The following is a 23,806-nucleotide window of genomic DNA, read 5'->3' on the forward strand; positions in this document are numbered from 1 at the left end:
TCGATCCACAGAACAGGAAGTGACAGCAGAAGCTTCCTAGAATATCCCACTGACATGATTCTGCCCCAAACTCCAAAGACCACCTCTACGGATGAGAGGGGAGTTGGGTCTCCAGAGTACCCATGAGTTCCTCATCTCTGCTAAGAACACCAGCCAGGTTACCAAACATCATCAGTTGTGGTCGTGGGCTCAGAGATGTGTACACTTGTCCACTGGGAACTGGAATAGTAAGCTCGCTTTATGTAGGCTACTAGAGAACCATTAGATAGAAACAGACACTTGTTGTCTTACAAGTATTCCACACCTAGGCCATGTCTACACTACGGGCACTGCAGTGGCATAGCTACGGTGCTGTAGGTTTGCCACTGTCGTGCAGATGCATCCTACAACGACGAAAGGGATTTTTCTGTTGCTGCAGGAACTCCACCTCCCTGAGTGATGGTAGCTAGACTGACTGAAACATTCTTCTGTTGACCTAGTTGCATCTACACTGGGGGTTAGGTCAGCATTGTTACCATACCCATGAGTACTGTAGTTACGCCAATTTAACTTCTGAGTCTAGATCAGGCCCTAGCCAAGTATACAGCGAGCAATAAAAGCACTAGCCTGAACCAAAACAGACCCTTATTAACTGCCTAAAAGACTGTGGCTCCATTACACATACCCAACCTTGAATTCGACAAACGCAGAGAAGTCAACAGTTCTTGAGCATTAAACTCTTTCCCCTCCATTATTTAAGGTAGGAAACCTCACACTAGATAGACACTCTTGATTTGGTGAAGGAGGGGGGGCACTGCAGCAATTCTCGGTAAGATGACACTAATGAGGAAGGAACTAGTTTAAGGCAGCAGACACCAAGACTATCAATATATTATGTTTAACTCTAACGGTTAAGTTAAAACAATACAACCCTCCTAGAGTAGAGGCAGTTATATCATGATAAAGGTGCTTTATACTGGTCTACCTATTTCCATATGGGAAGGTCTATTTAGTATAAAGGTGCCTTATACCTGTCAATATAATTGCACCCACAGTACGGATTTTACTGGTATAACTATTTCAGTTTAAAAAAAAAAAATCACATGCCTAATCATAATAGTTATTCTGGTAAAACTTAAGTATAGACCAGGCCTCATAGAGCTTCATGGTGCAGAAAGAATCTCTATTTTAGTGGGTGTGTTTTTTTAAAAATTAGTAATATTTAAAATGTTAACAGGCTTTCAGATTTTATCAGAAGTGAAAATCTGAGGGAGATAACCACGTTTAAAAATCAATTAAGCACCATCATTTTCAGTAGTGACTTTACCTCCATGTTACATCTAGCATAGTGCCACTGACACGAATCTTGCCCTCTTGCTTATAGCTAAGCTACTTTAAAAGTATATACCAGTCACATCAAAATCAAGCAAACCAATGGAAGCAGCCAGGTGGGTATATGCAGGACATAGTTTTTTTTAAAAAAAAAGGGCAGGTGGAAACTTTAACACCTTGTCTAGTTTAGCAGTGAATCAAGCGGCAATAGTTGCCTGTAAACTCTCTCTGTCCTCAGAATGTATGAGTACTCTTAATAAAGTTAGTCACCCAAGACCATTCTTGGACACCACTACTCCACAAGCCAATAGAACCTTAGTGCACAAACATCTATCACCACTGCACACTGGTAATACAACACATCTAACTATTTTGGGCAACATACAATACAGCAGTGCCAGGGAAACTGTAGCAAGGAATTGTTAAATCTAAATTCTTTTTTATTTAGCCTTGCTTCTTTTAGCGCAATAACTAATGGTTAAACAAGTAGCAAAATTACTAAGGATGAAACAGGCTACGTTTTGAGTCTATCTTCTTATGGCAGAGTATGTCAATTTCTTGAATAATCATTTTTCAAATTTATTTTAAAATGCAGAACACCTTAGGTTATGAAAAAGTTTATCTGTTTTAATTGCATACATATGTTTAATTCTACTCAGAGCGTATTTTTAATTACTTAGGCTGTTCTGCAAGAGAGTACAATATGCAATCTAGAACATATGTTCTGGATTATTTTACTGATTACTTCATAAATTTAAAGTTTATTCTCCTCCCCCAAGAGGGAAAAAAACCTTCAGAAGAATAAACCTTGCAGAGAGACTGGCAAAGTTCTCTTTTTTAAGACATCCTTTGTTTTATTTTATTCCACCTCTGGAAGTGGAGATGAGTATACATCAAAGTATGGTGAAGTAACTAGTTCCGTATTAGGCTATTGAAGTCACAGATCTCTCAAATATTTGAGGAGTCTTATTAAAATAATTCTAGACATGATAAAAACTTAACAAGGAGACCCCTCCCACATATACTGTAACTGTACTTGCCTATCAACTCAGCATACAGGGTCTGATCTTGCAAGGTGCTGAATATCATGTAGGGGTTGCTTAGCACACCCACTGAAATCAATACCAGTTGATGATTCTCAGTACCTCCTGGGATCCGGCCGACAGCAAAAAAATCTACAGTCACAAACAGCAGAACAGCATAGACCATAATCCCACCCACCTCACTTTCCCTAATATGCATGGGTATTTATAAAGCAGCTCAGCTCAGCCATGTACCAAAAACAGCTTTAAATGAAACAATTTGTACAGTGTGCACAAGGGTCCATTTTAATGCTCAGCAGTGTGCTGCTAGGGTGGGGGAAAGCTGTGTGTCTCGGAGAAAAAAAACTGCATCTGATTTTTAAAAACCCATTAAGTTCAAAGGCCTGCCCTTAAAACACAGAACGTAAGGTGCCCTAGGTGTTTACCCTTTAACATGAGTAGCTCCCACTCTTCTTTTCTTGGCAAGGCAGGGAAACCCTAGGATGATACATTCATTGATCTCACATTGTTTCTTCCCCCTCCCCCCCAGCTTTCTAGTGAAAGCAGATCACATAGTAACTCTGCATTCTCACAACCTCCTCCCCACCACAACCCCTCCTTCCTAGTGCAAACTTTGCCTTAGATCCCCCTCCCGTCTACACCCTCCAAGATCCTAACCTGATCCTGTTCCGATTCATAATCTTCCTCGTCTGCACTCACAGACATGGCCATTTCTCATGGTGGGCCCAGGCTGAAACAATCTGACATGGCTGGAGCAAGGCTGCTGCTGCTGCTAGAAGCAGAGCTTCGCTCTCTCGCACACACACATACACACACGCGCAGGAGGGGGGAGGGAGAGCGAAGGGAAGGGAATCATGCATATTCATAAAGCCCATCCAGGAAGGGGCCGGCCTTGACTGACTGACCAATTGCCATCCAGCAGCTATTTGGTTACACAAAGAAGGCCTGCCAGTGGTTGTGATGACATAGATAAAGGAGGGGAGGGCGTAAGGAGTGTATGGTAAGAACAGGTTTCTTTCCGAGACGTCTCTCTGCTCAGTCAGTTTCATGGCTGGAGAGAACACATCTGGGGTTGCTGCCTACTTCAATTAGTTCTTGGGGGAGGGTATTATTTTTAACAGCCTTCTGTTAATTAAACTAATAGATGCACATATAGTGCGAAGGGGCTGATGTTGCTGAAGCAAATGTAAACGGAGACTGGGATTTTTTTTAGGTGAGGGCGGAGTGGTCTTTTGCAAAAGATTATTTTTAGAAAAGGAAATACCTACAATGCACAGCAGCGGGTAGCTGTTAAGGATAGTGGAAAGAGCTATTTAGAGCCCCCGAGTTAAAATGCAAAGCTGTGGGTTTTTGTAGTTGCAACATTCTGGTGCACGTGGAAGCAGCAGCTAAAACGGCAATCAAACAACAAATCCCTTCCCAGGCCAGGGAACACTGTGAAGTGTTCTGATGTAATTAGAGGGCGATAGTGAACACACGTGTTAGCTTTACACAGTATCAGTATTCAGCAGAATATTCTTCACAGCTGCGTAAGAATTGACAGTAAAAGAAGGCATTCTGTTTATTACTGCTTCCATTTTGTTTTACACATCTCCTTAAACAGATCACCTTTTCAAGGGACACTGAAAACTTTACATGTAAAAGTCAGGTTTTTAAAATGTGAGTTAGGTGCAGTTTCCACGACTATCTCTGCATCTGGGTCTCCCTGCCAGTTTTTGTGTTTCTACAATCACATTCCTATTTTTAAAGGGTTAAATATTTATACAAAAGTATATAAAGCCCCAGTCATGATCAGGGCCACACAGTGCTAGTAGCATCTTAATGAGGACCCCATTTGTGCCTTGAAGGTTCCAGTCCTGCAAAGATTTATGTCCTTAATTTATGCACTTATAGAGTGAGCAGTCCCATTGAAATTAATGGGCCTAACTCACAGGGTGAAATCCTAGTCCCACTGAAGTCAGTGGGAATTTTGCAATTGATTTCAGTGAGACCAGGATTTCACCCAGTGTATAAAGTTAAGCAGATGCTTAAATCTTCAGAATTGGGCCTATAGAAGACTCACATAACAGGCTAACTTTACAGCGGAAACAATAATGACATCGTATTAGAGAGGTAGCCATGTTAGTCTGTATCCACAAAAACAACGAGGAATCCTGTGGCGCCTGAAGGACTAACAGATTTATTTGGGTGTAAGCTTTCGTGGATTAAAAAAAAACCATTTCTTCAGATGTATGGAGTTTACCCACGAAAGCTTACGCCAGATAAATCTGTTAGTCTTTAAGGTGCCACCGGACTCCTCATTATAATAATGGCTATACACAAATTGCAATCAAAGGTATCAGGTAAACAAATGTCAGAGAAGTGTGTATTTTCTCTCTCATCTCCATCAGTTATAAATCATCTCAGCTGTTATATGTGACAAAATTAAGTAAAATATTTGTCAGGGAGAAGTTGATTATGCCCCTTCAAGAAGAAAAAAAGAGGTGAGGAAAATGTTTAGTGCTGAAACCATCTCATCCACTTGACAACTACTTCTGAACCTCAAAAGAAATAGAATCCAGAAGGACAAATTCAAAGTGCTGGGTGGAACTCTAGGTGGAGACACTGGCATTTAAAAAAATTGTTTAGATAGCAACACCAGATCAGATCTACACTCTGCATGTCGTTGTATTTGTGGATCCAAGGAGCTGCTAAGATCAGAAAAGTAATTATATAAATATGATTTATTCTTACTCTGTGTACTTTAAAATGATATCTGCTCCTTGGCTTTACTTCTGTTGGTAATACCCTACAGATTTCAAATTGGAGTTGCAGTACTCTCCCAAGCTCTGCCCACTTGAAATGAGACATCACTCAGAGCAGATTGTGCAAATGTTCAAAATATAATCTGAGAGACTCTGCTTGACTTCTCAGACTTGGCTCCCCCACAGGGGGGTTCAAATACACCTACAAGCAGGGCCAGATTAAGGCATAGGCACAACAGACAGGTGTCTTGGGTTCCAGAATCCAAGTTTGCGTGAAAAAAAATTGTTTGTAGCCCTAATGGCTACAAAGAAAACTTGAAAACACGAAGTAAGTGTAAACAATATAGAGAAGTCTGCCTGAGTCTGCAGACAGCCTCCAACAGAGGGAGTAGCAGCAGCTACTAGAGTCAGGAAGGATGATGCTTGGTCCCACACCAACTGCAACAAGGGCAGACCAGGCTTCCATTTTTCTGTGGGAATGCTTGGGCTAGTTGAGGAGAGAGGTTTAGATGCCCATCCTTGGGCTCTGTTACTCCCCTGGAGCCTTTTGACTCCATGAGCCATATTAGGGGGGAAATAAATTGCAGCATCTCCCAAGAATCACCACAGGTGACACCAAAATGAAATGTCAGATTGTGCAAATCATAATATAAATCACCTACCTCTGTAAATCAGCAATGAAAGTTAACACTGTTGACATTTAAATTATTTTAACTGGACATCTGAGTTAATACCCCATTAATATGAATGGTGCACTTCACAGCTCTCAGAGCTGTTGCTTCAGGCTCTGCAAACTGAGGCATACATCCCTGCATCAATTATACTTGGTTCACATTTTCAAGGCGTTCTCCCCAACTACAAAGGCTAGAGACATAATTAAGAAAATGGTGATTCTGGAGGACAAGATGTAAGCCTTAAAAATGACCCAGACCATTTCAAGCCATGCTGCCCAGCCATCACAACTATGGTAGAAAGGATTCTAGTTGGCCTTATTCATAATTGACAAAGCTGATAAACGAGTTTTAATGGCAGAATCTGTATTTCTAGTGAAGATGCATCTCCTTGAAAGAACCCACCTTGCTTCTCAGATCCCAAGGACAATTTGCAAGGCTTGCAGATAGAAAAAATATGCTTTTGACTTATAAATGGAGCGAAAGTGATCTGAAATGACTGAAAAGACTAGATCTACCCCATCATTTTATAGCCACTTTCGGATTATAACTGTACCCCCAAAATCTGACCATTATGGAGCAGCTAACTGTTAAAAGAAACCTTTGACAAACATCTTTAGAAACAACTCTACCATACAGAATATTTTCTGGTTTAGTTCTTCCCTCCTTTCATATAACTATGGCTTGTCTACACTAGATAGTTTTGCTGCTTTAACTATGCTGGTATAGTTACAATGACAACTCCTCCTCCCCCCATGTGGATGTAGTCCATATAAAAAGTGCTTATACTGGGTACAGCTTATTTGGATTCAGGAAGCAGCAGAAGAAGATATACTGGAATAAATCACCTTTATAGTGATATAACTACATCCTACTAAGGCTTTTATCAGCATAACTATTTCAGTTGAAAAAGAAATCACACCTTTGACAGTTATACTAATAAAACTTAAGTGTAGAGCAGGTCATAGCGAGAACTACTTGAAAGCAGGGCCTTTCTTCTATTAAGAATCATTTGCTCTGACTGCATCTCATGTGGAGTCATATATAAGCCTCATCAATATCATAATCTCCACGAAAACTATGTTGTCACAAACTGAGATAATAACTTGAAGTGAGGCACAAACAGCAGAAGCACATGAGTGCCAACATCTTATTCTCATGCAGATATCCTTTAGCAATAAAATCAAAATGGGGGAAAGACAAACCCGTCTGCTCCATGGACTTGATCCTGAGAGATGCTGAACATCTGCAATGCCAACTGACTTCAGTGGCAGCTGTGAATGCTCAGCAAGATCAGTATTTCTCTGTCCAAAACCAGTTTTTCTTTGTCAAATGCTTCTCCAAGTGAAATCTGGTTTTTAAAATGACCCAAACCAAGCATTTTTGTGGTTAACTTTTCTTTGCCTTCTTTTACTGATCTTTGTTAAATCTTCTATTTAGCTGATATCAGGTAAAATATCTAATTATCAGGGGCTGAAGTCAGTAAAAGTCTCAGTCTGGTTTCCATACAAACCTTGGAATAATGACTGTGTTCTGAGCTTCTGCAGTCGTGCATAATATGGAAGCCGGAACAAGATTTTTTTGGAGAGTAAACTTTAAAAATGCATTATTCATCAGATAAAATCAATAACTAATAGTGGTATTTATGAATTAAGATTCTTGACCTGTCATAGGACTAAATTATTATCCAAGCATCTTGCTATGGGGCTTGGTTATGCTACAAATGCCCTTTTTCAGATGAGACATTAAATCTAGGTCCTAACCCTTGTGGTGATGTTACAGTTCCTAACACTCTTCTCAGGAGAAGAGGCATTAGTCCCAATGCCCTAATTCTAACACCAGGGATGATATTCTGCCCACCAAACTTCCCTTACAGTTTCAGTTGGACAGGTTATCTTCACTGCCTGTCCTAGACCACTGTGTATTTACTCAAATTTTTACTGAACTATAATGAAAGAGAGTCCATCCGATGCTCTGGACACCCTTAACTATCTTTACTAAAATAAACAAACAAACCTGATAATTATCCCAGCTCAAATAACACAGTGGCAATAGAAATATAACACAAATCAATTGCCTCCCCACACAATCCCCACCAACATCTCACCTCACCACTAGCCAATCCTACTGAAACACTCTCTCCCTTTGACAAAGGCAGAAAAAGTGGGCTTTGCAGTAATATCCTGAAGGCGAACAAACTTGGGCTATTACAGATCTGGGAAGGAAACAAATACCAAAGGTCCAGGGCTTTAATGGAGGAAACATTGCTAGCTGCCCCAACTCTCTTATATTAAAGGGGCTTCAGCTCACGTGCCTCCACTGACCACAGCTGTAGCACTGTGTCATGAAGAAAGAGATGATCTCATAGATAGGTGGGTCCCAGGCCATTAGGAGGTTCATAGCTAAAAACCAACATCTTAAAAATTATCCCAGAAACCAATCAGTAGCCAGAGCAGGTCACAGAGTGCAGGGTTAACATGCTCACAAAAAAGAAATGCTGCTTACTAAGCAGGACACTAAATTCTGCACTAACTACTCTTTTCCAACAGATTTAAGATACAGCTCCATGCAGAGTGTAATGTTCCTGTGTGTTGATACACAGTTGTTACATTTCAGTGGTGGATGAACTGGTCTACTGCATAATTCAAAGGGCTGGTGTTAATCTTAGCAGTTAGGGTTCCTTTAGTTTTGGGGCTTTTTTTTTCCAGTTCATTTTTTTCTGGATTTTCAGTCAGTATAAAGTTACATAGTAATCCAAAGATACAGGAATGCAGCTTCCCGGAAAGGACAGCCAGTGGAAAAGAAGAGAAGAAAGCATGAAGTGAAGGAGAAGAGGAGTAGTTCATAGGACGGCTGGAGAATGTAAAATGGAAGCGTGATGCAGATGTTTCCAGTGCATATCAATGGACCACTTATCTTGGCTATCAAGCAACAGTGGCTTTCCAAGGCTGCAAAAATCACATTTTCAAATCCATTTTTCCATGTGCTAGACAACTGCAATCTTCTAGCTCTGCAGCATTAGAATTTTGGAGACAGAGTGATGCCAAAGTACTTGGTAATTTGTGAGAGCCACAGCCCATGAAACTGCTCCCTATATCAGCAACAGGGGGAGTATCGCTGGAGGGTGAGAGAAATCCTGCCTCACACCTCCCCCCCCAAATCCTTTAACTCTGGAGCCTCCCCACAGCATATTTAGCTGTATGTCTCCAAGAACCCTAGAGCATTAACAGGCAGCAGGGTCTTTTATCCCAGTCTTATTTTATACATTCCAGATAGAGACCAATGGAGGCAGAACAGAGTGCATTTTTGGTGGATGTCCACAGAGGATCCTTTAATATGAAGACCATTCTTAGAATGAAGGTAATATTTCTAGTACACTTTGAGACCATAGAATCATAGGACTGGAAGGGACCTCGAAGGGTCATCGAGACCAGTCCCCTGCACTCATGGCAGGACTATATTATCTAGACCATTCCTGACAGGTGTTTGTCTAACCTGCTCTTAAAAATCTCCAATGATGGAGATTCCACCAACTCCCTAGGCAATTTATTCCAGTGCTTAACCGCCCTGACAGGAAATTTTTCCTAATGTCCAACCTAAACCTCCCCTCCTCCAATGTAAGTCCTTTGCTTCTTGTCAGAGGTTAAGAAGAACAATTTTTCTCCATCCTCCTTGTAACAACTGTTTACACACTTGAAAACTGTTCTGTCCCCTCTCAGTCTTCTCTTCTCCAAACTAAAAAAAACAAAAACAAAAACAAATTTTTTTCAATCTTCCCTCATAGGTCATGTTTTCTTGACCTTTAATCATTTTTGTTGCTCTTCTCTGGACTTTCTCCAATTTGTCCACATCTTTCCTGAAATGTGGTCTCCAGAACTGGACACAATACTCCAGTTGAGGCCTAATTAATGCAAGAATTACTTCTTCTGTCTTACTTATAACACTCCTGCTAATACAGTACATCCCAGCATGATGTTTGCTTTTTTTTTGCAACAGTGTTACACTGTTGACTCTTATTTAGTTTATGGTCCACTATGACTCCCAGATCCCTTTCTACAGTACTCCTTCCTAGGCAGTCATTTCCCATTTTGTATGTGTGCAAATAATTGTTCCTTCCTAAATGCAGTACTTTGCATTTGTCCTTATTGAATTTCATTCTATTTATTTCAGACCATTTCTCCAGTTTGTCCAGATCATTCTGAATTTTAATCCTATCCTCCAAAGCACTTGCAACCCCTCCCAGTTTGGTATCGTCCACAAACTTTATAAGTGTACTCTCCATACCATTATCTAAATCAATGATGAAGATACTGAACAGAACCGGACCCAGAACTGATCCCTATGGGATCCCACTCATTATGCCATGGGCTTGAAAGGTAAAGGAAATGTCTCACTATTTCCCAAATCGGACTACTTGTATTTCTGAATTCAAAAGGAGCATGAAGGTTATGATGCTGGCTGGTAAACAACATTCCCCTGTTCAACTAAGCTGAAGGGAAGTTCTCTCTTTATTAGAGAGATATTTTGCCATTAATCGGAGACCTACTATTATTATTTGTATTAATACAGTGCCTAGACAGAGTGGGGTTGGCTTAGCAGAAGACATCCCCCATGCAGCACAAGTTTGTAAGGGGGGAGGGGGACTGCAATGTGTGCAGGGTGTTTCCTGATACCCAGCTATGCTAACATGCCTGTGTATCCACTAGTTCACTCATTGTGAATCATGAGTTTGAGGGGGAGGGTTAGCAAGAGACCCCAGAATTTTAGATTCTGCAAGGACTAGCTTTATTTTGCATCTTGTACAGAGCTGAGCATGCTGGTGGCTCTTCATACATGCTGATAATGCATAATACTAACTATGACTCAATTTTAAATATGAAAATATTATTTGCAGATTATTCGAATGCAATTCAGATTATTAAATGAATTTTCTTTCAATAGCAATTCAATATCATAATTAAACAAGCCCTTATACTACTGGATTATTTACCCAGTATAAATTATTCACTTTCTTTCTCCACAGGGGTCTTCTGCTTTGCCTGTGGTTCTCTTCTTCTGCTCTTTGTTTGCTCTGGTCTTTCATTTTCTGCATCTCTCCTCAAACTTTTCCTACTTCCCTTCTCTGCTTTCTCACTTCCGTCCTTCTTCCCTTCATTTCTGGGCTTTTCCCATCCTTTCTTTAGAATCATTTCCCTTTTCTTTTGTAAGTTTTGGCATTCAGCATTGGCTTTCTTCTTTCTTCTTCACCTGTTGCTCTGTCTTTTTAAATCTCTTCTGGTGACTTCTCCCTGAAGACAGCAGGAACCATGTAATCTGCTCACTGCCTCTTCTTCCTGACCTTCACTTCATTTCTCTAGTTTTTCTTCATGAACTTAGAATGAGATGACACTCCTCACCCTTGTAGCCAGCATCCCAGCTCCAATGCTCTCTTCTTGCCATTCTCTCTCTGTGTGGTACTATGCTGTAGGATACTTGCTGTCTCATTAGACTCTAAGGCTCTTGAGAAGGGAACTGTTACATATTTGGTATGCTTCATATACCATGCACTACAAAAACAAAAATTCCCATGTGGCTTCAGCTGTCCTGTCTTGTGTTCAACGGTCATGGAACCCTTAAGGCCTTCAAGACTCAACATTCTATTGACCAGTTTTACTACTAGGAAGGATTTTTCCTCTGTTTCAAGTCTTCTCCCTCATTAAAGGGGCTCTGAGATGGAAAAGAGGGGATGGGGATAGCATAACCAAGCCCCATAGCAAGCCTCCACTTTCTCCTTACATAAGCTTCCCCCCACATTGCCTAGCCAATGTGCTTCAACCCTGGCCTCAAAGAACCAACTTTAAGACAAGTCTCCCTATCACATTCAATCATTGGCTTCTCTGTTACCATACAAGAGGACTATTACCAATTGTGGAGATGGTTTGTATGACATGAATACTTATCCATTCAAAACTTCACTGAGAAAATACCAACTCACAATTATTTGTCCATTATCCACCCAAAATGCATTTTTGTGTTTTATCTCAAGAAATGATTCATGCTAATTACAGATTAAGAAAAACATATTTTAAAGAGAACAATAAAAGGGATTTTTCATATTTTTTAAATCTTTGTTCTTGTTTGGAAATTTGAAACCGATGTCTGATTCTTTATAGATTTCCCCCCCATGTTTGTTCATGCTTGCTAGCGTGTATTCATTTGTTATTGCAGGGTTGTTCTTCAGCACTGTGATGCTTGCACTGACTTTTAAAATAGTTAAAAGTATCAAAAACATTAAAACACACATAGCCAATGGGTTTTCAAAGGAGATGTAAGATTAAAACACAAATATGTTGCATTTCTCATCCTCAACAATGTTACTGTAAATAAACATCAAGGGTTCCAATTTAAAGGTGAACAGGAAGCCTAACAAACTTTGAAACCTACAAAACTCACACATCAGTATTAAGATCCTAGTTGTTACCCTAAGCCACAATCCCAAGGGATGCAGCACAAAAGCTCTTTGATCACATTTTTTGTTAGCTTTATTTTATAAATCCCACACATTGTTTGTCCTCCGGTCACAGAAGTCTTGCTCCACTTAATGCTTCTCAACAGGTGACAAAATAAGCAGCTATCAACAGTGGTAGAGCGGAGAGTATGCTGCCTATCTATATCCTGAGGTTTTTTATTGCTAACCATTACTGTAGTATCTAAGCACCTTCCATCTGCCCATCGTGGTCGGGTAAACTTTTCAAAAATGTTTACGTGACTTAGGAGCCTAACTCACATTTTCAAAAGTGAAGTCAAAATAAGTCACATAGGCACTAAAATGTTACCAGTAAAGATCTGTCCGTTTATATTCAAACAGAGAGTCTATAACAATATTTTACTGTTCTTATTTACTGCAGTAGGGGCTAGTGGCAACACAAGCACATTGCATGCAGTGGCATCCAGAGTACGACTTGCACTACCATAGACCAATTGATTTGTGGAATCTGTGAGACAACAACAATAACCAAGGAAAAGAAAAAAATTTAAAAAAGATTTGTGCCAACTGCCCTGTAGCATGTGGTTTAATCAGCAGCTTTTAATAGCAACAGCTTTTGGATGACAGATAAACCCTGTATCCTGACCAACTGTGCTCAGTACAGCCAATTTAATTTCAGCTAACAGTTTTGGTTAAGTGGACTTTGACTGAATAAAGGTACTAATAAAAATAATCTTTCAAAAATATCTATTCAACTTTAAACCCCCAAAGCCAGGAAATGTACAAGTAAAACTAACACTCCATTAAAGACTCGCTGAGGAGCCGAGGAGAGTGTTGATTCTCATTTTAAATTTCCCAGCTCTGATGGGTTTGTCAACTCCTAAATATTAGTTAATTATAATGGGCCACATTTTCTAAAGCAGCCTCTTAAACAATACCATCACTTACACACCTACAAGTTTCTGATCAGATATTTTGTGTATGGGTGGGCAAATAAATGAATGCAGAAAAATATCTGAGCAAAAAGTTGCAAGTACAAAATTCCTTGTAGAACTTCAGAGGTCCCTCCTCCCCCATCCAGGACCCCTTTGAAAATTAGGCTAATAGTTTTTTTACTCCATATAATTTCATAATTTATTTAGAAATGAAACTTCCATAGCCCTGGTCTACACTACAAGTTTAAGTCGAATTTAGCACGGTTAGATAGATTTAATCCTACACCCGTCCACATGATGAAACCATTTTTGTTGACTTAAAGGGCTCTTAAAATCGATTTCTGTATTCCTCCCCGACGAGATTAGTGCTGAAATCGACATCGCTGGGTCGAATTTGGGGTAGCGTGACTGCTCTGGACAGCACTTTCAACTCAGATGCACTAGACAGGTACACAGGAAAAGCCCCAGAACTTTTGAATTTCATTTCCTGTTTGGCCAGCGTGGCAAGCTCATCAGCACAGATGACCATGCAGTCCCAGAATCGCAAAAGAGCTCCAGCATGGACCAAATGGGAGGTAGTGGATCTGATCGCTTGTATGGGAAGACGAATCCGTGCTATCAGAACTCTGTTCCAAAAGACAAAACGCCAAAATACTTGCAAAAAATCTCTAAGGACATGATGGACAGAGGCTACAACAGGGACCCGCAGCAGTGCCGCATGAAAATTAAGGAGCTCAGGCAAGCCTACCAAAAAACTAAAGAGGCAAACAATTTGGGGGGGGCTACCACTACCCCACCCCTGTCCATGGACACCTGCAAGGGGGGAGTCTCATGCAACAGGGATAAGGATTTTGGGGATGAGGAAGATGATGAGGAGGAGGATGAGAATAGTGCACAGCAGGCAAGCAGAGAAACCATTCTCCCCGAGAGCCAGGAACTGTTTATCACCCTGGAGCCAATACCCTCCCAAGGCGGGCTCGCGGACCATGAAGCCGGAGAAGGCACCTCTGGTGAGCGTACCTTTGTAAATATAATACATGGTTTAAAAGCAAGTGTGTTTAATGATTAATTTGCCCTGAAGACTTGGGATGCATTTGCAGCCAGTACAATACAGTACAGCTACAGGAAAAGTCTGTTAACGTGTCTGGGGATGGAGCAGAAATCCTCCAGAGACATCTCCATGAAGCTCTCCTGGAGGTACTCCCAAAGCCTTTGCAAAAACTTTCTGGGGAGGGCAGCCTTATTCCGTCCTCCATGGTAGGACACTTCACCATGCCAGGCCAGTAGCACGTAGTCTGGAATCATTGCATAACAAAGCATGGCAGCGTATGGTCCCGGTATTTGCTGGCATTCAAGCAACATCTATTCTTTATCTCTCTGTGTTATCCTCAGGAGAGTGATCATCCCAGAGAATTGGGGGGGGGTAGTTAGTTGGGTTTGTGCTGCATGTTAACCCGAAAACCACAGCCCCTCCTTTTAAATGGCCAACCCACCAGGTGCTTGGTATGGGAAAGGAGGGTGCTGCTGTTTGAAACCATTCCCAAGTTATGAAGGTTGAAGAAGCCGAAAGACTGTGGCTTACCATGGCTGCCTACAAGCCGAATTCTGTTGCCCGGCCCTGCAAGTGTTCTCTCTCACACCAAACCAGCAGGCCCTCAATATAAAAGGCAAAATGCGACCCTGTACCAAAAGCACATGTGCTATGTAATGTTAACAGCTTGGTTCACTGTGAGTCTACCCGTTGTTCTCTAAAATGTGTCTTTTAAAATACTACTCTCCCTTTTTTTCCTCCCCCAGCGGCAAATGTTTCAACACTTCCCCTATCAACTCCATCCCAGAGGTTAGCACAGATAAGATGACGAAAAAAAAGCACTCGTGATGAAATGTTCTCTGAGCTCATGCAGTCCTCCCGTACTGAAAGAGCTCAGCAGAATGCATGGAGGCAAACAATGTCAGAGTCCAGGAAAGCAGAAAATGAATGAGAGGACAGGAGGGACGAGCGAGATGAGAGGTGGCAGGAGCAAGATGAGAGAAGGCAGGATGCAATGCTGAGGCTACTGGGGGACCAAACTGATATGTTCCGGCATCTGGTGGAGCTGCAGAAAAGGCAGCAGGACCACAGACTGCTGCTGCAGACCCTGTGTAACCGCCTGCCTTCCTCCCCAAGTTCCATAGCCTCCTCACCCAGAGGCCCAAGAACCCGGGGGGGGAAGGGGGGGGCAGCACAGCTCCGGGCACCCAACCAACAGAAGGCTGGCATTCAATAAGTTTTGAAGTGCAGTGTGGCCTTGTCCTTCCCTCCTCCCCTCATCCACCACCCCACCCAGTGCTTCCCTCCTCCCCTCCCCCCCACCCCGGGGCTACCTTGGCAGTTATCCCCCTATTTGTGTGATGAATTAATAAAGAATGCATGATTTAGAATCAACACTGACTTTATTGCCTCTGCAAGCGGTGATCGAAGGGGGGAGGACGGTTGGCTTACAGGGAAGTAGAGTGAACCAAGGGGGCAGGTTTTCATCAAGGAGAAACAAACAGAACTGTCACACCGTAGCCTGGCCAGTCATGAAAATGATTTTCAAAGCTTCTCTGATGCACAGCACGCCCTGGTGTCTGGCTGCGCGTAATCAGTGGCCAGCCAATTTGCCTCAACCTCCCACCCCACCATAAATGTCTCCCCCTTACTCTCACAGATATTGTGGAGCACACAGCAAGCAGCAATAACAATGGGAATATTGGTTTTGCTGAGGTCTAATCGACTCAGTAAACTGCACCAGCGCGCTTTTAAACGTCCAAATGCACATTCTACCACCATTCTGCACTTGCTCAGCCTATAGTTGAACAGCTCCTTACTACTGTCCGGGTGCCTGCCTGTGGCTTCCTGAGCCATGGCATTAAGGGGTAGGCTGGGTCCCAAAGGATAACTATAGGCATTTCAACATCCCCAACAGTTATTTTCTGGTCTGGGAAGTAAGTCCCTTCCTGCAGCTGTTCAAACAGACCAAAGTTCCTGAAGATGCAAGTGTCATGTACCTTTCCCGGCCATCCCACACTGATAAGGGTGAAACGTCCCTTGTGATTCACCAGTGCTTGCAGCACCACTGAAAAGTACCACTTGCGCTTTATGTACTGGCTGCCAAGGTGGTCCAGTCCCTGATATGCGTTCCATCTATCGCCCCACCACAGTTAGGGAGTCCCATTGCAGCAAAGCCATCCACTATGACCTGCACATTTCCCAGAGTCACTACCCTTTATAGCAGCAGCTCAGTGATTGCGCTAGCTACTTGGATCACAGCAGCCCCCACAATAGATTTGCCCACTCCAAATTGATTCCCGACTGACAGGTAGCTGTCTGGCATTGCAAACTTCCAGAGGGCTATCGCCACTCACTTGTGAACTGTGAGGGCTTCTCTCATCTTGGTATTCTTGCACTTCACAGCAGGGGAAAGCAAGTCACAAAGTTCCATGAAAGTGCCCTTACGCATGCAAAAGTTTCACAGCCACTGGGAATTATCCCAGACCTGCAACACTATGCGGTCCCACCATTCTGTGCTTATTTACTGGGCCCAGAATCGGTGTTCCATGGCATGAGCCTGCCCCATTGCCACCAGGATGTCCAAATTGCCAGGACCCGTGCTTTGAGAGAAGTCCGCGTCCATGTCCTCATCACTCTTGCCACCGCGCTGCCATCACCTCCTCGCCTGCTTTTGCAGGTTCTGGTTCTGCACATACTGCAGGATAATGCGCAAGGTGTTTACAATGCTCATAACTGCCACAGTGATCTGAGCGGGCTCCATGCTTGCCGTGGTATGGCGTCTGCAGGAGAGCAGAGTTGCAACGGAAGCGGTGGAGGACAACCGTTAGCACCATGCACATTTCCCGAGGAAGAACACACGTAGCCGGGAGCCCATGACAGACAACATGTAGAAATTCACTATCGAAACAATGGCAGCAGAGCAGAGTTGCAGCAGAAGCGGTGTATGACGATGGTTAGCAGCCCTACTGCACCATCTGCTGCCAGCAGCACCCAGGACACAACAGCGGCGGTGTCGGTGAGCTAAGCTGAGCGGGTTGCGTGCTTGCCGGGGTATAGCGTCTGCATGGAAAAAAGGCGCGAAATGATTGTCTGCTGTTGCTTTCACCGGGGGGGGTGGGGAGGGGCGCGGCGGCGCGACTTACGACATATACCCAAAACCACCCGCGACAATGTTTTTGCCCCGTCAGGCATTGGGAGCTTAACCCAGAATTCCAATGGGCGGCGGAGACTGCGGGAACTGTGGGATAGCTACCCACAGTGCACCGCTCCATAAGTTGATGCTAGCCACAGTAGTGAGGACGCACTCCACCGACTTAATGCGCTTACTATGGACATAAGCAATCGACTGTATAAAATTGATTTCTAAAAATCTACTTCTATAATATCAACCTAATTTTGTAGTGTAGACATACCCATAGAAGGCTTCTAAAACATAGAGATTTCTCTGCGAGCCCTCATGGCAGGGCATCCCTATCTCTCAGGTAGCTACCCAGGTTGTTAAAACATGTTATTTCCATTAAGCAGGTACTTGAAGGTCATTCCACTCTCCCAAGTCAGGATAAAATTACACAGTTTTTTTTAAGACCTATGTCATTTACTAATTTGGCTCCTCTGGTGCCACCTAATTTCTGTGGTAATTATTTAACTAGAAAGGTTTTAAAATATATATATTATACACTATAAACACTGCTGGTGCCACAAGTACTCCTCGTTCTTTTTGCATCTAGAACATAAGTGTGTATTTAATGAGAGATCAATTTGAAATCTAAAAAATAAAAAGTTAAAAAAAATAACTGAAAAGTATTTCAGGTCTTATATCTGCCTCAGTCCTCCCTGACATTTTTTGAGGTTTACAATCTCAACAATTTTTTTTAAGTTTCACTCTTCCTTGTTGCTATGTGAAAGAGCCACGTAAACTGGGAGAATTGGTTGACCAAAGAAGGGAAGGGCTGAAAGAGATTATACAAAGAGTAGACAAACTGGAAAAAAGAGAAAAATAATTTTATTCTCTAGTCTCTTTCTAGTGATCTTAGGAGTTACTTGTAGCAATAGTAAGTAACACATTTTCAGAAAGAAACGTGATCTTTGTTGACAGTGATATTTTGGAGAAACTATGTATTATGAAGCTAATAGAATACAAAAGGACAATAAAAGTATAGCTATAAAACATTTTCTAATGTAACAAAGCTGCTGCTAGGGTTGTGTAACTGTGGAATTTAGTAAATATGCCACTATTTAAATACACTGTCCTTTTTCATCATTGTCCAGCTAATGAGATCAAATGAATTATAAACATTAATTAAGCTTCACAATACCCCTGTGAAAGAAGAAGAGTATTATTCACAATATACAGATGGGGAAACTGAGGCACCGAGAACATAAGTGACTTGTCACAGGCTACACACCTGGGACTAGAACACAGGAGTCAAACACCCTCTCTCCTGTCAAAAACATTTACTACATGTATAAGCAATTCTCAGTTTTTGAACAGGCACCACCATTAACAAGAACAGAAGAACAGCCATACTGGGTCAGACCAAAGGCCCACCTAGCCTCGCATCCTGTCTTCCGAAAGTGGCCAATGCCAGGTCCCCAGACACAATCCCTGCTCATCCTGGCTAACAGCCATTGATGGACCTATCCTCCATGAACTTACCTAGTTCTTTTTTGAACCCTGTTATAGTCTTCGCCTTTACAACATCCTTTGGCAAAGAGTTCCATAAGTTGACTGTGTGTTGTGTGAAAAAATACTTCCTTTTGTTTGTTTTAAACCTGCTGCCTATTAATTTCATTTGGTGACCCCTAGTTCTTGTGTTATGAGGGGTAAATAACACTTCCTTATTTACTCTCTCCATACCAGTCATGATTTTATAGATCTCTATCATATCACCCCTTAGTCGTCTTTTTTCCAAGGTGAGAAGTCCCAATCTTATTAACCTCTGCTCACACGGCAGCCGTTCCATACCCCTAATCATTTTTGTTGCCCTTTTCTGAACCTTTTCCAATTCGAATATATCTTTTTTGAGATCGGACGACCACATTGCACACAGTATTCACGGTATGGGAGTACCACATCTATGGATTTATATAGAGGCAATATGATACTTTCTGTCTTATTATGGATCCCTTTCTTAATGATTTCCAACATTCTGTTTGCTTTTTTGACTGCCACTGCACATTGAGTGGATGTTTTCAGAGAACTATTCACAATGACTCCAAGATCTCTTTCTTGAGTGGTAACAGCTAATTTAGACCCCATCATTTTATATGTATAGTTGGGATTATGTTTTCAGTGTGCATTACTTTGCATTTATCAACACTGAATTTCATCTGCCATTTTGTTTCCCAGTCATCTAGTTTTGTGAGATCCTTTTATAGCTCTTCACAGTCTGCCTGGGACTTAACCATCTTGAGTAGTTTTATATCAGCTGCTTATTTTGCCACTTCACTGTTTACCCCTTTTTCCAGATCATTTATGAATATGTTGAATAGGACTGGTCCCAGTACAGATCCCTGGGGGACACCACTATTTACCTCTCTCCATTCTGAAAACTGACCTTTTATTCCAACCCTTTGTTTCCTATCTTTAACAGTTATCAACCATGAGAGAACCTTCCCTCTTATATCATGACAGTTTATTTTGCTTAAGAGCCTTTGGTAAGGGACCTTGTCAAAGGCTTTCTGAAAATCTAAGTACACTATATCCACTGGATCCCCTTTGTCAACATGCTTATTGACCCCCACAAAGAATTCTAGTAGATTGGTGAGGCACGATTTCCCTTTACAACAAGCATGTTGACTTTTCCCCAACAAATTATGTTCATCAATGTGTCTGACAATTTTGTTCTTTACTATAGTTTCAACCAGTTTGCCTAGTACTGAAGTCAGGCTTACTGGCCTGTAATTGCCGGGATCACCTCTGGAGCCCTTTTTAAAAACTGGCATCATATTAGCTATCCTCCAGTCATGTGGTACAGAAGCTGATTTAAATGATAGGTTACAAACTACAGTTAGTAGTTCTGCAATTTCACATTTGAGTTCCTTTAGAACTCTTGGGTGACTACCATCTGGTCCTGGTGATTTTTTACTGTTTAGTTTATCAATTTGTTCCAAAACCGTCTCTAATGACACCTAAATCTGATTTGTCACCTAAAAAGAATGGCTCAGGTTTGTAAATCTCCCTCACATCCTCAGCCGTGAAGACTGATGCAAAGAATTCATTTAGTTTCTCTGCAGTGGCCTTATTGTCCTTGAGTGCTGCTTTAGCATCTCGATCGTCCAGTGGCCCCAATGGTTGTTTAGCAGGCTTCCTGCTTCTGATTTACTTTAAAAAAATTTTGCTATTACTTTTTGAGTCACTGGCTAGTTGTTCTGCAAATTCTTTTTTGGCCTTCCTAATTATATTTTTACACTTCATTTGCCAGAGTTTATGCTCCTTTCTATTTTCCTCACTAGGATTTAACTTCCACTTTTTAAAGGACGCCTTTTTGTCTCTCACTGCTTCTTTTACTTTGTTGTTTAGCCACAGTGGCACTTTTTTGGTTCTCTTATTATGTTTTTTAATTTGGGGTATACATTTAAGTTGAGACTCTATTTAAAGTTTCCATGCAGCTTGCAGGGATTTTACTTTTGGTGCTGTATCATTTAATTTTTGTTTAACTAACTTCCTAATTATGTGTAGTCCCCCTTTCTGAAATTAAATGCTACAGTGTTGGGCTGCTGTGGTGTTTTCCCCACCACAGGGATGTTAATTTTAATTATATTATGGTCACTATTACCAAGCGGTCCAGCTATAATCACTTCTTGGACCAGATCCTGTGCTCCATTTAGAACTAAATCAAGAATTGCCTCTCCTCTTGTGGGTTCCAGGACTAGCTATGCCGAGTAGCAGTCATTTAAGGTGTCAAGAAACTTTATCTCTGCATCCTGTCCTGAGGTGACATGTACCCAGTCAATATGGGGGCAGTTGAAATCCCTCATTATTATTGAGTTTTTCATTTTTATAGCCTCTGTAATCTCCCTGAGCATTTCACAGTCACTATCACCATCCTGGTCAAGTGGTTGGTAATATATCCCTATTGCTATATTCTCATTAGAGCATGGAATTACTATCTATAAAGATTCTATGGTACAGTTTGGTTCATTTAAGATTTTTACTTCTCATTTTCTCATCATATCCTACCTGTATTTTATCGTTTTCCATCCTCTCCTTCTTACTAGGACATAGAAAATCTCCATTAATAGATCCTCCCCTAAGAGATGTCTCTGTCTGGTCCATGTGCTCCTCCACACCTGTCAGCTTTCCCCAGAGCCCTTAGTTTAAAAACTGCACTACAATCTTTTTAATGTTAAGCACCAGCCATCTGGTTCCACTCTGGTTTAGGTGGAGCCCATCCTTCCTGTATAGGCTCCCCCTTTCCCAAAAGTTTCCCCAGTTCCTAATAAATCTAAACCCCTCCTCCCTACACCATCGTCTCATCCACACATTGAGACCCTACAGTTCTGCCTGTCTGTCTGGTCCTGCGCATGGAATCTCACTGGCCCTGCACGTGGAACATTCTCAGACTTTATCATGGTTTAATAACTGGCTGTCAAATTTCAAATTTTTACATTAATGCTCTTGTTGCATGAATGTGAAAAGTGTCTGAAAACAGTACAATTTCTAGTTGTTTTTAAAAGATTCAAATGCGTAAATAAGGATTAAACAGATTTTTTTTAAAACTGGAAGTGAAACAGTTTCTCCCTATGGAAGCATCTGAATGCTGTGTTTCACCATCTGATTGACTTATAAGCCAATTAAAATATGGGATCAATCATAAGAAAGCTAACAGCCCCTAAATATCTTATCAAACTATAGCAGAATGAATACTGAAACCTTGAATTGAAATGATTAGCAAGCAAAGATAGCAAATGTGACTCATTACCTTTGTGGTCTTCTTAGGCCAGGCTACCACAGGGACCCCCGAAATGGCAAGATTCTGGTCGTCATCAGCATGTTCCTTCAGAATGTTCTGTTTCAAATGAAAGCAGCTTAATTAGTCAGAGAGCTATTTTTGAAACTTAAAAGATGAATAGTAGGAAGAGTGTTACTTCTCTCTATCTAGGTTAACTTTGTGGTTGTAAATGACTTGATAATTTCCAAACCTCCAAACATTCAATCCACTATAAACCTCTCTATCCAGCTGCTAAAATTCATGGTTCACTTAAAGTGAAATCTTCTGCACAGAGTGCAAAGGAATTACAAATCTCATCATGTACTATTAATGGAAAATTAGGTTCGTAAAGCACTCTTAAAAAAAATACAAAACATACCACGCATGTGTGCTTGTAGCCAATGTTCAAAAGCACATGAAAAACATTGACCAAAAACAATGAAGCCATATGAAGACAATGGAAAGACCCAAGTCCACCAATACTACCTCCTGCAGTCATAAGACATCTTTTTGTTTTCTGTTTAAACAACACCTAGCACAATGGGGTCCTGATCCATGACAAGGATGGAAGCACTATGGAAATACAAATAATTAATAATTACCATCAGTTGTGTGGGACACAGCTATCATCAGGGTATCTGAATACTTCAGATACCAGGCGCTTAAGCCAAGATGGAGCATTGCAAATTGTAATAGGTCAGCTCCATCAGCATTCAGATGAAGAGCACTGTCATCTCCACTGGCAACCCTACACCTATTCTTACCTTTCCTGTGGAAATCTGCTAAATTTTTTGTGAATCAGGTAAGGCCCTCAGGTTTCTGAACACTTACTAACAAAGCTTCAGGCTATGGATAATTTGAGGCCAGGGTATTAAGCAAAGAAATTGGCTTTTTTCTGAATGCTTTTGTTCTGATGCTCTGTACTGGATGTCTTGCGAGTGGGTTACACTGGCTCATACCGCTTCTGCCATGGGAAACAGAGGAAGTTACTCACCTTGAGCAGTAACGATGGTTCTTCGAGATGTGTGTCCCTATGGGTGCTCCACTTTAGGTGTCTGTGTGCCCCTGCACCTCTAATTGGAGATTTTTGGTAGCAGTGTCCCGTTGAGCCCACTCAAGTGCTCTCCCTCCCTCATGGTCTGCCTCGAGGCTATTTAGCACTGCACGGGCGAACCCCCCTCACTTCCTTCTCTACCACAGAGCCCTATAGAGAACTCCGAAGTAGAGGGGAGGAGGGCAGGTTGTGGAGCACCCATAGGGACACACATCTCGACAACCATTGTTACTGCACAAGGTGAGTAACTTCCTCTTCTTCAAGTAGTGTCCCTGTGGGTGCTCCACTTTAGGAGATTCCGGAGCAGTACCCACCACTGGAGGCTGGGACTTCGGAGCAGAGTCTTTTACTATAGAGAGTACTGTGGAGTTGAAGATGGTGTCAGTGGCCAAATCTTCAGCGATCGCATAATGTTCTGTCCATACTTTCGCAGAGGCCCCAATCATTGCTCTATAGATTGGGGAGATAGGGGTATCCTATGGAATGTGACTGAGGTAGGAATGTGATCTCATGGAGTGCGTATGGACGGAAGCAAGTTGCGCCCTTGCTAAGTGATTAATGTAACTAGAGACCCATTTGGATAGTCTTTAAGGAGATATCACAGAGCTTTTGGAT

At 41.8% G+C, this 23,806-nt stretch overlaps 2 protein-coding genes across 6 annotated transcripts in view; one reads left to right on the forward strand and one right to left on the reverse strand.

The window, feature by feature from the left end:
• RNF34 (ring finger protein 34) overlaps positions 1 to 15,494 on the forward strand; it is a 64,738-nt gene extending 49,244 nt beyond the window's left edge. For both annotated transcript variants that reach the window (XR_012155117.1, XR_012155118.1), the window contains exon 9: positions 14,968 to 15,494. The gene's annotated coding sequence lies outside the window, so the exon portion shown is untranslated. The remainder of the gene's footprint in view (positions 1 to 14,967) is intronic.
• Positions 1 to 23,806, reverse strand: part of KDM2B (lysine demethylase 2B) — a 176,010-nt gene that overhangs the window by 32,286 nt on the left and 119,918 nt on the right. For all 4 annotated transcript variants that reach the window (XM_073313300.1, XM_073313301.1, XM_073313303.1 and 1 more), the window contains one exon: positions 22,129 to 22,215. In XM_073313300.1, the coding sequence (XP_073169401.1) occupies positions 22,129 to 22,215 (87 nt within the window). The remainder of the gene's footprint in view (positions 1 to 22,128; positions 22,216 to 23,806) is intronic.

This window comes from Lepidochelys kempii, chromosome 15 (assembly GCF_965140265.1).
Source record: "Lepidochelys kempii isolate rLepKem1 chromosome 15, rLepKem1.hap2, whole genome shotgun sequence".
Taxonomy (NCBI): domain Eukaryota; kingdom Metazoa; phylum Chordata; order Testudines; family Cheloniidae; genus Lepidochelys; species Lepidochelys kempii.